The sequence below is a fragment of the Primulina eburnea genome, chromosome 11 (assembly GCF_022965805.1).
Source record: "Primulina eburnea isolate SZY01 chromosome 11, ASM2296580v1, whole genome shotgun sequence".
In the NCBI taxonomy this organism is placed as follows: Eukaryota; Viridiplantae; Streptophyta; class Magnoliopsida; order Lamiales; family Gesneriaceae; genus Primulina; species Primulina eburnea.
Genome location: NC_133111.1, coordinates 42517268 through 42530810, shown reverse-complemented (window position 1 = coordinate 42530810; position 13543 = coordinate 42517268). Strand labels below are relative to the sequence as shown.

At 34.6% G+C, this 13543-nt stretch overlaps 2 protein-coding genes across 2 annotated transcripts; both read right to left on the bottom strand.

The window, feature by feature from the left end:
* Nucleotides 1-426: 426 nt before the first annotated feature.
* LOC140806294 (ABC transporter B family member 15-like) lies at nucleotides 427-6211 on the bottom strand. Its single transcript, XM_073162864.1, has 7 exons — nucleotides 5826-6211; nucleotides 5273-5327; nucleotides 4986-5164; nucleotides 4424-4881; nucleotides 3757-4297; nucleotides 2020-2922; nucleotides 427-1935 (listed from the first exon to the last, which is right to left on the bottom strand). The coding sequence occupies exons 1-7, from the start codon at nucleotides 6078-6080 to the stop codon at nucleotides 547-549; spliced, it is 3780 nt and encodes a 1259-aa protein (XP_073018965.1). The 5' UTR covers nucleotides 6081-6211; the 3' UTR covers nucleotides 427-546.
* Nucleotides 6212-10808: 4597 nt separating this feature from the next.
* Nucleotides 10809-11321, bottom strand: LOC140805656 (agamous-like MADS-box protein AGL61). Its single transcript, XM_073161912.1, has one exon. It carries the CDS (start codon nucleotides 11319-11321, stop codon nucleotides 10809-10811), a length of 513 nt encoding a protein of 170 aa, XP_073018013.1.
* Nucleotides 11322-13543: the final 2222 nt, after the last annotated feature.

The window sequence follows — 13543 nt, the reverse complement described above, 5'->3', positions numbered from 1 at the left end:
TATCTAGATATTGTATGCATTTTCAAATTCTAATAAAAAAAAAGTATGAACAAATCAAAAATCTTGGGCAATGTAGTTATTTCTAATTTTTAAATAATTTATTTTTGTTTTTAAAATTTTCATTGTACTAAACTAAATATTAAGTTTTAATAACGGATCTTTACTTCTGAGACGGGTCAACCCTACCGATATTCACAATAAAAAGTAATACTCTTAGCATTAAAAATAATATTTTTTCATTGATAACCCAAATAAGAGGTCCGTCTCACAAAATACGACCCGTGAGACCGTCTCACACAAATTTTTATCTTAACTATTTGGTCTTGAATAGAGTAATACATATACACTGAAGTTATACATATAGACATTTTGTGAAAATATATTTTGGTAGTTTTGTAATCTAAAAAGAAATGATAACTCGATATATATTAACCAGTAACAAAGATTGAATTTTTTTCTTAATGAACATTTACATAGGGCGGTAAACTAGTACAAATTAGTTTCAGATAGTAAAATATTGCAACTGGATTGAATAAACACACACAATTAGCTCCCTATCTGAGTACTATTGGAGGGTGTTCTCTGTAGATTAACAAGAGCATAATAAGCTCCATTTGGCCCTCTACTAAGCAAAGAAGAATGTGTCCCCTTTTCCACCACTTTCCCCTTGTCCAAAACAGCAATGCTGTTGCAATTCTGTATGGTGCTTAGCCTGTGTGCCACCACAACACTAGTCCTCCCCACCATGACTCTCTCTAGTGCATCTTGCACCACCTTCTCTGAATGTGTATCCAGCGCGCTAGTAGCCTCATCCAGCAGCAAGATCACTGGATTTTTCAAGATGGCGCGTGCTATGGCGATCCGTTGCTTCTGGCCTCCGGATAGTTGCAGCCCTCTGTCGCCGCAGCAGGTGTCGTACCCATCTTTCAGCCCCGAGATGAAGTCGTGGGCATTTGCGACCTTCGCTGCCTCGATGACCTCGACCTCGTCGATGTCTTCCGATGCTCCGTACGTGATGTTTTGTCGTATGGTGCCTGAGAATAGTGTTGGTTCTTGGCTGACCAGGGCAATGTGGTTTCTTAGTGATCTTAGGTGGTATGACTTGATGTCTCGTCCATCGATTTTCACGGTACCTTTTGAAGGGTCGTAGAATCTTTCGATCAGGCCTATGATGGTTGATTTTCCAGAGCCACTTTGCCCGACCAACGCTGTTGATTTCCCTGGCTCGATCTCGATCGAGAAACTTTTGAAAATGATCGTGTTAGGCCGGGCAGGGTAGGCGAAATCGACATCTTCTAGCTCAATATGCCCTGTTAGCTTGTCAGCCTTGTAACCATCCGGATCTTCAGGTTCAATCAATGAATATCGGTCCAACACAGCGAAAACTGATCCAACAGCATCTGCGCCTTTCGCGAGATCATTGGTCATCGTTCCAGCATCAGCTATAACACGGCCTGTGCTCACCAAGATCATGAAAGTCTGGAACAATGCTTCTGCTCCAAGGGATCCTTCTGCTATGAGTTTTCCGCCGTACCAAAAATCCAACGCCCAAGTGCAAGTCATGAGGCTTTGGGACATCCCGAGCCCAAGTCCAGCAAACCATGACTGACGTAGACTCTCCTTTTGTGGCCCTTCTTGTGCTTTCTCGAGCATTTGAAGAATCCGAGACTGGGAGGAGAAAGCTGTTACGGTTCGGAGATTGGAGACCGCTTCTGCTGCGAGCTTGCTACTTTCTTCCTGGGATTTCATGGCCTTTACAGACATGTTTCTGAGCAAGACTCTCTTTAAATAGAAGCAAATTATAATCAAGGGTTGCACGGCAATCATTACTAATGCAAGCTTCCATGCGATGGCAAGTCCCATTGTGCAAGCGATGATCACTGCTGAACAGGTTTGGATCAAAAGAGCCATTCTGTCACCCACTAGAGACCTCACCTACAGATCAATGCGAATACAAAATGTTTAAAATTCGGAATAAGTAAAATCAACATAAAAAATTACAGTTATTTATCAACTAACCACATTGGCATCTTTGGCTAGTCGAGAGCAAACAGCACCGGTAGCATTCTCGTCTTTATCGAACCACCCGATTTCGAATGTGAGCATCTTTGACAGCATTCTTTCTCTAATCCTCTTAGTCAGATTCTCCCCCATTGCTGCAAAATTGTAATGCTGGCAAATGTTGATCAAAAGAGAGAAAACAGCGAGCCCCATAAAACTCAAAGCGTATATCTTCGTCTTCTCCTTGATTACACTATGATCCGGTAGAAAATATACGGATATCATTGATCCCATTGCGAATGCATATAATGGCTGAATGGCACCAAACAAGATGGCCCCTGTGCACCCTAATGTCGCTTGCTTCCACTCTGGCAAATTCATGGCTAGCAATCTTCTAAATGAGGGCTTAGAGAAAACTTGTTCAGTGGTAACCAAGCCCAAGTCTTCCCCGTGGTTAAGTGCTCCAGAATTGGCTGAACTAGACCGGCTTACCATAGCCAGCCTTCGGCTACTCATGCTATAAACATCGGTGTTGGTGATCGATGCTGTCCCGACATGACTTTGGTTAGCTTTTGCAAAATCTTCGGCCTTATTGGTTTGTTGGAGACGAATGAGTGTAGTGTATAAGCCACTGGGATCCTGGATGAGCTCATTGTGTGAACCGATTTCCTGGACATGTCCATCCTGCACGACAGCGATGAGATCAACGTTTCGAATGGTGGAGAGGCGGTGCGCGATGATGATGGTGGTGCGGCCAACTGCGGCCTTGTCGAGTGCCTCTTGGACCGCCCTTTCGGATTCGGAATCTAGAGCGCTCGTGGCCTCGTCGAGGAGGAGGATTTTAGGTGCCTTGATGATGGCTCTGGCTATTGCAATTCTCTGTTTCTGCCCTCCGGACATTTGTACTCCTCTTTCGCCAACCTGCAATTCCATGTCACAAGTTTCAGCTCTATTTAAACAAGTAGTAGGTACCAGATTTTGCTACCAAAAAATACTACCAATTAGTACATTGTTTCGTCCTTTTTGATTCATAGACAATTTGTTTAAAATTATCGTCATCAAAATTCAAAATCAAAAGAAGTCAACTGTCTATAATCTAATTAAGGAACACAGATGTGATTTATGTAGAGATATAGGCATTCTAGATTTCCATAAAGAATCAAATTTGAGGCTGAACTTATGTAGAGAAGGTATCTAATTATGAATAATGGTCCTGCTAATTAATAAATCAGGGAGCATTATTAATGTAATAATGTGACATTATTTATTAAACATAATATTCAACCCAAACATTCAAGGAAATAGTCTCCATAATGTGATCCATATATTGTTATTTTTTTTTTAAAGAAACTGGAGGGCTCAATTCTTTGTATTCCTTTTAGGTTAACCAATTAACCATTATTGCTAAAGGGAAAAATGCACGAAAATCAAATACAAGTAGGTCTCAAAATTATTCCTAAAAGACCTACATGTCATTCGCATGAAAAACTTTCCAATAATGGGCGTGTGGGGTGCTTGAAAAAACAAGTAGCACATATAATTTCAATCCTCAATCAACGAATGACCCAAATAATTTTGGATCGTTAGATGCAGTATAAGAACAGTGTCTCTCGACGATTGTAACATCATAAAAAAAACACAAGGGCTACCATAAAAGTTTTGGCACATGACTCTTTAATTTATTTTAGGATAAAAACTACTAATTTTACTACAAAAATTATGATTTTTATATTTAAAAAAAAAGTCAGTCCAAACCTGGGTATCATAACCCTGAGGCAGCTGAGTAATGAAGTTATGAGCATTTGAAGCTTTGGCTGCCTCCACAACCTCCTCCGTCGATGCATTCTCCTTCCCAAAAAGTATGTTTTCTTTAATGGTTGTGGCGAAGAGTGCTGGCTCTTGACTAACCAACCCCATTTGCGACCTTAACCACTTGAGTTGCAACTTGTCGATGGCCACTCCATCGACTAGAATTTCGCCACTGAGTGGGTCGTAAAATCTTTGTAAAAGCGCGATCACCGTTGACTTCCCTGACCCGCTCCCTCCAACCAATGCCATCGCCTTCCCTGCCGGGAATTTCAAGTTGAAGTCTTCGAAAATTATACTATCCGGCCTCGAGGGGTAAGCGAACGAGACATGCTTGAATTCGACCTCTCCAAACACGTTTTGTAGCACTTGACCTTCCATACTGTCCGAGTCTATCTTGGGCACTCGCTTGATGACTGCCCTTACTCGCTCCCCTGCAGCACTTGCCTCAGAAAAATACTTGACGTTGGATAAACCTGAACCTAATGATCTGTCCATTGAAATGAAAGAAAATAGTTTCCGTTTACTTCAAAAATGAGTTGAAATACGAAGAACAAGAACATTCAACTAGTGAAGAGTGGTTCCGATTATATATATTTGCGATGATAATACTCACAGGCCACCGATAGCGATTGCTGCTCCGACTGCGAAAACGGTGCCACCTTCTGCACCATGGTACATAACCAATCTGCTGCCATAATAAGCCATGAAAGACCAAATAGCAAACACCACACCATTACTCCCGATAGCCAAACCTTTAGCCAACCCTTGCCTGAGTCCTAATCTCACAGTCCCTTGTAGAGCAGCCGAATACGCGGCGATTGTCTTGCTCTCCCCCACGAAGGAATAAACCGTTCGCACCGAAGAAACAGCCTGCTCCACTATCACGCCCGCTTTGTTGTACTCGTCCCTGATTTTCCTCGCAATGCTCATGAGAGCCCTTCCATACATCAAGCCTGGTATGACGAGCAATATGATGAACGGGAACCCGACGATTGCTAGCCTCCACAACAGCGCGAAAGCCACCACGTAGGAACCGAGGAATGTGGATAGGTTCATCAAGAAAACCGGAACCTGTTGGTGAAATCGATCAAAAGATCATTAAAATGCCTAAAACAACTACGACGAATCGAGCTTCTAGCGACAAAAACTAATTCCATATATGTGTATGAATCAACCTTTTCGCTAATAGCATCTTGAATTACTAAACTGTCACTGGAGACACTTTGGATAACCTCCGCCGTGCTGGTGACGTGCAAATCGAAGTATCCAACATCTTGCCTCATTACAGCCTTCAAATACCTCGTTCTCAATCTTGAAGCTTGTCTCTCCGCTGTTCTTGTCCAACAATACCCCTCTGAAAAAAAGGGAATTAATCATTCAACTCAGATAATTAATCGAGTTTAGTGGAAATCTTACACGCTGATTCAGATTTCTCCTGTTCTGAAATTGGAAACACGCTTACCGAGAAAACAAGCAACCCATTGCCCGCAAGCCATGTAGCAAAGAACCAATGAATTCTGAAATATACATAAAATCCAGGAAAGAGTCAAGAAATTGTCAGCTTAGCCACATACATACACACTAGTGAAACTAATGTCACTGTGAAGATAAATTATTTTGACGTATATCGGTATATATGTTCCATCTCTCGCTCCCAGCATACAGTAGAGAATCTGTATGAAAAACACATAGGCGACACAAAAATCTTCGTCCACCCCTGTCCCCTTGGTAAAACCTATACATGCACATAATATACACTAAAAACCGAACAAAAAACAGGAGGTAAAATCCACCTTCCCACCAAGATCAAGAACTCCAGCCAAGAACCCAAAACAAAAGGAGGAAATACTTTTCTCCGCAACAAACCGGCGGGGACAGCAGCACAAGCCAGTAAGGTTAATTATCAATTACGGAAGTTACAAAATTTTCGGGCAGCAAAATACTTTCTTATTATCACAGATTCACAGTACGAAAGATTTTTTCGACACTCGACGGGCCAGGGGGTGGCAACCAACCTTGTTGACGGAGTGAGTAAAATCGCCATTGGAGAGCGAATCCGCAGAGTTTCCGAAACTGTTCATAAGTTTACTGGTGACTAAAAGCATGACAGGCATGGAGACTCCATCGCCGAAAGAACCCAACAACCCGAAACTCATCAGAACCATATCCCAAGCATCGGCATGCATGAAAATCGAACGAAAAGAAATGTTATCGTTTCTCTTCTTCATGTTCTTCTGAGACATCGATTTATCGATATTAGACTCGCCCATTTCTCTCTTTTTTCCTTCTATTCACTACAAAAGAATTGCAGCAGAAATCTATATTGCGGCTGTTAGTTTTTTCTTTCTATTTTTGTCGTTTGGGGAACTACCGATTCATCTTCCTCTGGAATGGAGCTGATCAGTTTGTATTATATATAGGGAGAGTGTTCGAGAATGAGATTAAATACGACAACATACTTTAATAAAAAAAAATTAATTAGTAGTAAATAATATTAATAACTAATAATAAATCGAAATAGCGGACTCACCACTCACAGCTAAAATTTAATTTTTTTGTTGAAGGCGAAATTACTTTTTTCATTTGTTGTTAACTTATCACTCGATTAACAATTTTAGTTTAATAATATATATTTTTTTTACTTCTATTCATTTTTTATCACATCACATACATCATTAATGTTCGACGCCACGACATCAATGTACATATCATATCATCATTTTTCGATGTCACTAAATTATTTGTGATATAGCTTCAAAACTCAGATGATAAACAGACTAAATTGAAAAAAAAAAACAATTTAGTACACTAAAATAACAGCATGAATTATTAATTTTATCTTTCTCAATTTTAAGCAATGAGACAAAATTTTCATTTCCACCTAGTTTCTCTATATCATTTAATCACTATAACAAGACTGTGTCTCATGTGAGACCGTCTCACGGATCATAATCTGTGAGACAGGATCAATCCTACTACATATTCACAATAAAGAGTAATACTCTTAGCATAAAAAGTAATAATTTTTCATGGATGATCCAACTAAGAGATATGTCTCACAAATACGACATGTGAGACCGTCTCACACAAGTTTTTGCTCTATAACAAATTAAATTATTTTTTTCTCAAACGAGTACTTATTTTTATCTTAACTTTCAAAATCTTAAACAGATATTTATTTTAATTTTCAGACATAAGAAAATCTCATTTCTAATAAATTAAAGATAGATCTTTTCCTAAGCACTGGTTATTTCCTTTCCAAAATAGTTAATTTCTGAAAATAATAAGATGGTGACCGATCAATATTAGATAGTCAAATGATTATTATACAATATATATATGTATATAATATTATAATTGCTAAGTAATATATTTAAATTCAAAGATTATAAAGTTCAATGTATGTAATCAAGTGAGATGTACAATACCAAGGCTGAATTTACAATTTCTGTCGTCATTGATGACGTTTAGTGAATACCCAAACAGGTCATGGATGATTGGCATTGAATAAATACAACATTTTATCCCCAGTTAAAAGTCCACGTTTTCTCGTAATATTATATATAGTTTGGTTTCATAAGTCAATTATTTTTATTATTTTAGTAATTATATGGTTATATAAAATTGGAAATTCAATTATCGAAAGTCATAATAATCAAAATTGTTTTGACTTGCCAGCGCCATAAATTTTACATTTATATCGCAACGTACTCTTGCTTTTTGTCTCTTACCATATTTTTCTTAATCAAGTTTTAGAAGCCTAGGTACAAAATTACACAACAAAATATTTGTGTAACGAACATGATCGTAGACTGACTCAACTAGAGACTTAGCTCATGCTCATTCATCATTATTTGTCTTGAGTCGTAACTTGATCCAGTATGATACTTTAAGAATTTAGGTACTTAAGCCTGGAGCTCCTGAGTTCAAGTATTGGGAGAGGCGAGAGAATTAAATCACTTTCCAGATGTGAGATATTCTATGAGTGACGGTGCATGGACATGAGTTACGACTCATAATCAATAGTGGTACATGAGCATGAGCTGAATATGATATTTTAAAAACAATCAACTATCAAAATGCACGACACATGAGTTGGACTTTAAGCAGGTCATGAAGTCTCTAAATTACATAGAATCTGAGAGAGGAGATGCCCCTAAGGCAAGAGTTTTGGCCTAATTGCCAATGCTGATGTAATCTCTTGCGTCATGTTGTGAAAGTGGACTTCTGTAAACATATTTTATTACACATCCTAAAACGTTAAGAATAAACAAATTCTTAACCCAAAACATAGTCGGGTATCAAGCTTTTGTCACCATCGTTCGAACGTCATGCAGCCGCAATACCGTCGCGGTTCTTGCTATTTTGTGTGTCATTGTTTTACTTTTTTAATACGGAATCAACTATGAACTTCATATACTTAGCTCAATAATGGTCATTTTACATTCGTAGTAAGAATAATATCTTCACTAAAGCTTAATCACGAGGCCGAAAAATTATATTAATGATATATATTGTTTCGAGAAATTATCAATCCAATATACCTATTTTAGTGACGGGCGAATCGGTCCGATAAGCTTGCCAGTTTTTTGTCAGATTAATTCAAAGATGTGGATCGAAAAATTATCAACACGATCTACTTATTTTATATGAGAGACATGTCTAAAATATATTGTCCTTTTCGGTTGCAAGCACCACAATTTCTCGAGGTAATAAATATGTTAAACTTCATTTAAATCAAATCGTCGTTCAAATTTATAAATTTTCGTAAATATTCAATCGAAAATCTTTAAAAAAGTTGTGTTTGATCAATTAAGTTTTGGTGATTTAATAAACTGAACCGAACTGAACAGAATATAAGCTAAATTGAGAGTATTACAAGACAAAATTTGTTTAAAGCTTAACTAATATCTAAATCACTATGCCAAAAATCACTTTTTACTTCAGATAATATCTGAAGTAATAGGGTACTTAAGTGCCGAAGTATATGGACGTGAAGTAATAGATGTACCTTTTACTTCGCATAATACCCGAAGTTGTAGTATTGAAAATACCGAAGTCTTTTGGTCGGTTTTGGGAGAAAAACCGGTCCAGAATTGGACCCGTGTCGAAGTAATAAATGTGTTTTACTTCATCGATTATAGTGAATAATGAAGTAGTATATCATATAACTTCATCTTAATTATTATTTAGTGACGGAATTCATGTTCAAAACCGTCGCTATTTTGCGACGGAATTCATGTTCAAACCGTCGCTATTTTGCGACAGAAGTAAAGTTAAATACCGTCGCTCGTGTGCGACAGAATTTATAAAAAAACCGTCGCTACTTAGCGACGGGGTTCATATGAGTTCCGTCGCTAATATGTTAGGTAAATTAAAAAAAAATTAATAAATCTGTGTTATGAATTGGTGCGGTAAAATATAAAAAATTTAATAAATCTGTGTTATGAATTGGTGCAATCGTGTAAAAGATAAAAATTTTAAGTATGTTAAAATGGTAAAATTATGTAAGAAATAAAAATTTTAAGTGTTGTGAAATTGTAAAATCGTGTAAGTGATAAAAATTTTAAGTGTTGTGAAGTTGTAAAATTGTGTAAGTGAGAAAAAATTTTAATTGTTGTGAAATGAAGTGGAAGAAATTGGAGAGAATTTGTATGTATTTATAGAGAGTGGTGGAAGAAAATAGAGGGAAAAATAGGCGGGATTGAATTTTTTTGAAAATGGCGACGGTTTTAGTAAAAACCGTCGCAACATTTTAAATCGGCGACGGTTAAAAAGGAGAAAAATATATCCGGGGTGGAATTTTTTTGAAAATGACGACGGTGTTCTTTTAACCGTCGCCAAATTTATAATCGGCGACGGTTGACTTTAACCTGTCGCTACTTTTAGCGACGGTCAAATAACAACCGTCGCTAAATATAGCGACAGTTTTTAAAAAACAGTCGCTAGTTTTAAATATGCGACGGTTTTTATTTGACCGTCGCTAAAATTAGCGACGGTTTAAATTAAACCGTCGCCGATTTAAAATTTGGCGACGGTTTAAAAAATCCGTCGCATGTTTTAATCTTTTTACTTCACTAAGCCGTATTTTCATTATTTTTTACTTCATCAAAATTGATATGCCGAAGTAAAATATATAAAAAAAATACAGTGAAGCCCGTGTTTTTAAACATCCGAAGTAAAATATATTATTTTACTTCGCTTGTGTTATTAATGAAGTTATTGGTAATATATTACTTCGTAATTTATTTTTGCCGAAGTAACGCCTGGCGAAGTAAAATGTCATTTTTCACATAGTGAATCTATCGAACTATAACTGAAGACCAACTAGATTTAAATATAGTTGAGTAAACAAAAAAAATATTCTTCGAAAAATCAATTAGATTATACATTTTTATAAAGTTGAATTATTGGATAAAGTATTTCGTATCAATATTCTATGAATTATCATAAATCCGCGAGCATTACCTACAGTGTACGAATTATCATAAGGAACAACGACATGAAAAAGACGGGTGATTTTACTTGAAGTTATGCATTTATATCTTAGTCCACTAAATTACATTTTTTCTTTCAAATTTAATCATTCTTTTACTGAAATATTGATTTAACAACGAAAAATGATGACGTGTTATTGAATATTGTTGATATGACATCATATATTACTAAAGTATTCGATGTCATATCAACACTAAATTAAAAACAAAAACAAAAAAAATACAATCAATAAATTAACTAATAATAAAAACGTATAAATTAATTTTCCCTGTTACTTTATCCAATATTTTTGTAAAAAAAAAATCCAAAACCAAAATCATTCCTTCCTTCAAAAATGAATGGCAACCGATTTTATTGGAATTTGATATTCACTGAATTAAGAAGAATTAACAACAAATGTAGTCAGAAAAGGATAGAAAAATAAACATATTATACTTTAAATTTAATAGCTTCGTTTCCGAACTTCGGTTTGAATTTTTTTGCTACGAACTCATTCTAATTCAATCACATATTTTTTTTATTGAACCCTCAATTCTGCACGAAATATTCTTCCTCAAAGTTTCTAAACTTTCCAAATATCCCTCAAGTTCTTGCATATCCATCCCCTCAATTTGCTGATCCCACCAGAATTCACGCTCCTTGATTTCACGATTCATTGCAGTACCAATCACTTCTTTCTTCTTTTCTTCTAACATTCTAACAGCCTCCTCGTACTCAGTTCTAGCATCATCTATACGGCTGGTATAATCAGTAATAAAACCATCTCCCATATCGAATCTGTGGCGCATGGATTCCGCAGATGGGCAGTGGAATGCGTAAAACTTCTTTGCCGGAGATTGTACGATAATGGAGAGTTCCGAACCGCACAGAATGCATAATTCACTGGCCTTTTTGAATAGCCCTGTTCGTCTTTTGGTGAACGTGACTTGCAAGCTTGCTTTTTTCTGTATTTTTTTAATTTCAATCTTGCGACGACCCATTGTAAGTTTCTTCCTCCCATGCAGATTCTCCATATGCGACGACATTTAAAATTAGGAGAAGCGTTCACAAAGAGGCTTTATATTTATATGATATCCGAAATATATATATATATATATATATATAATGTAATTAATGCTTATTTAACCGACTTGTACGCAAACAGACTCTAACAAATCTATTTATTACTCAAGAATCTTTCGGTGGATGATTCGAACACATAATTAATAAATCTGATATAATATATTGAGTTCACATCTTACTAATTTATGATATTTTATTACTCTGCTAATTACCATATTAATTTACCAAATTATATATATAAGATCGTAGCGAAAGAAAAATAACCTTTGAGATTTTCGATATTTTTTTAGCTACGAAAATGGTGATTATTTGGTATCAGACTCGAAATCTTGTACAAGACGTGTGGCAGGTTATTTGGACTCAAGTTTAATAATATATAAATATCAAGATTTTCTATCCAAAAACATGCCGTTGTCTAAAACAATTATTTTTTCATATCAATAAAAAATAATGATGATATTTTCTTCCCTAAATACCAGTGCTCATTAATGTGGATATTTTCATTCATATACAAAATAATAATAAATTATATTTAATCGTTGCAGGCAGGTTTTGAGTACATATAATTAAATTTCTATGTAATTATATCAAAATTTTGCTTCATGTTTTAAGTTATAATATAATTAATTTTTAGTTGAAAAATAATTTTCAATACAATTAAATTATTTTTAGTCAAAATTATAAATTTTCAAGTATATCCATCGATAATAATACAATTATGAAACATATATTAGATTTCGATGAAATGAGACTAATTTTGGAATAAAATTTTGATGGATTGAGTTCTTAAGAGGAAAAATAATTATTTATATTTGGAGAGTACTTTTTTTTGTTGGGTCGTAAAAAAATATCCAACCAAAATCATTCCTTCTTTAAAAAATGAATGGCAACCGATTTTATTGGAATTTGATATTCACTGAATTAAGAAGAATTAACAATAAATGTAGTCAGAAAAGGATAGAAAATTACACATAGGGATCTGTTACAACTTCTCGTTGATCGTGAATTTTAAGCGGCTTTGGGAACCAGAATGTAAAATCAGCCCATGTTCCCTTCTTAAATAAAGAAAATATTTACTCTGAAAAAAAAATAAAGAAAATATTTGGTTTAATTATATAAATATCAGTCCTTCATAAATTTTATAGAACGTATTATTTCTTAAATTAAAAAAAAACATAAAATCAATGAGCGGCAGTTAAATTTCTTTGTATTATATTCACCAGTAAAATTTTATTATTGGTATAATTAAATCGAAGTAAACAAGGTGAAATTAGTTTTTTTTTAAAATTATTTATTTATTTAAAAAATAAAACAGAGATAAAAAAAGCTGTATTTTATATATATATATATATATATATATATATATATATATATATATATATATATATAACTCTGCTAATTACCATATTAATTTTCCAAATTATATATATATATATATATATATATATATATATATATATATATCGCCATTACATCATGAAATTCACTGCAATCTCATAAGATCGTAGCGAAAAAGAAATGAGTAGGTCTCATGTTAGACCGTCTAACGGATCATAATCTGTGAGACGGGTCAACCCTACCTATATTCATAATAAAAAGTAATACTCTTAGTATAAAAAGTAATACTTTTTCATGGATTATCCAAATAAAGATCCGTCTCACAAAATATGACCCGTGAGACCGTCTCACACAAGTTTTTGTCAAGAGAAATAACCTTTGAGATTTTTGATATTTTTTTAGCTACGAAAATGGAGATTATTTGGTCTCAGATTCGAAATCTTGTAAAACTCAAGTTTAATAATATATAAAAATCAAAATTTTCTATCCAAAAACATGCCGTTGTCTAAAACAATTATTTAATTATAATATTTTCTTCCCTAAATACCAGTGCTCATTAATGTGGCAATTTTCATTCCAATACAAAATAATAATAAATTATATTTAATCGTTGCAGGCAGGTTTTGAGTACATATAATTAAATTTTTACGTAATTATATTAAAATTTTGCTTCATGTTTTAAGTTATAATATAATTACTTTTTAGTTGAAAATAATTTTCAATAAAATAAAATTATTTTTAGTCAAAAGTAAAAATTTTAAAGTTTATCCATCGATAATAATTATGACAAAATCTATTAGATTTCGATGAAATGAGACTAATTTTGGAATAAAAT

Bases quoted from the DNA above. Each gene is read 5' to 3' on its own strand.
- LOC140806294 (XM_073162864.1), bottom strand. From the start codon at position 6,080: ATGGGCGAGTCTAATATCGATAAATCGATGTCTCAGAAGAACATGAAG. The intron at 5,328-5,825 runs GTTGGTTGCCAC...TGTATATTTCAG, and splicing joins TTACTCACTCCGTCAACAAG to AATTCATTGGTTCTTTGCTA. The intron at 1,936-2,019 runs GTTAGTTGATAA...ATTGATCTGTAG, and splicing joins TAGCCAAAGATGCCAATGTG to GTGAGGTCTCTAGTGGGTGA.
- LOC140805656 (XM_073161912.1), bottom strand. From the start codon at position 11,321: ATGGAGAATCTGCATGGGAGGAAGAAACTTACAATGGGTCGTCGCAAG.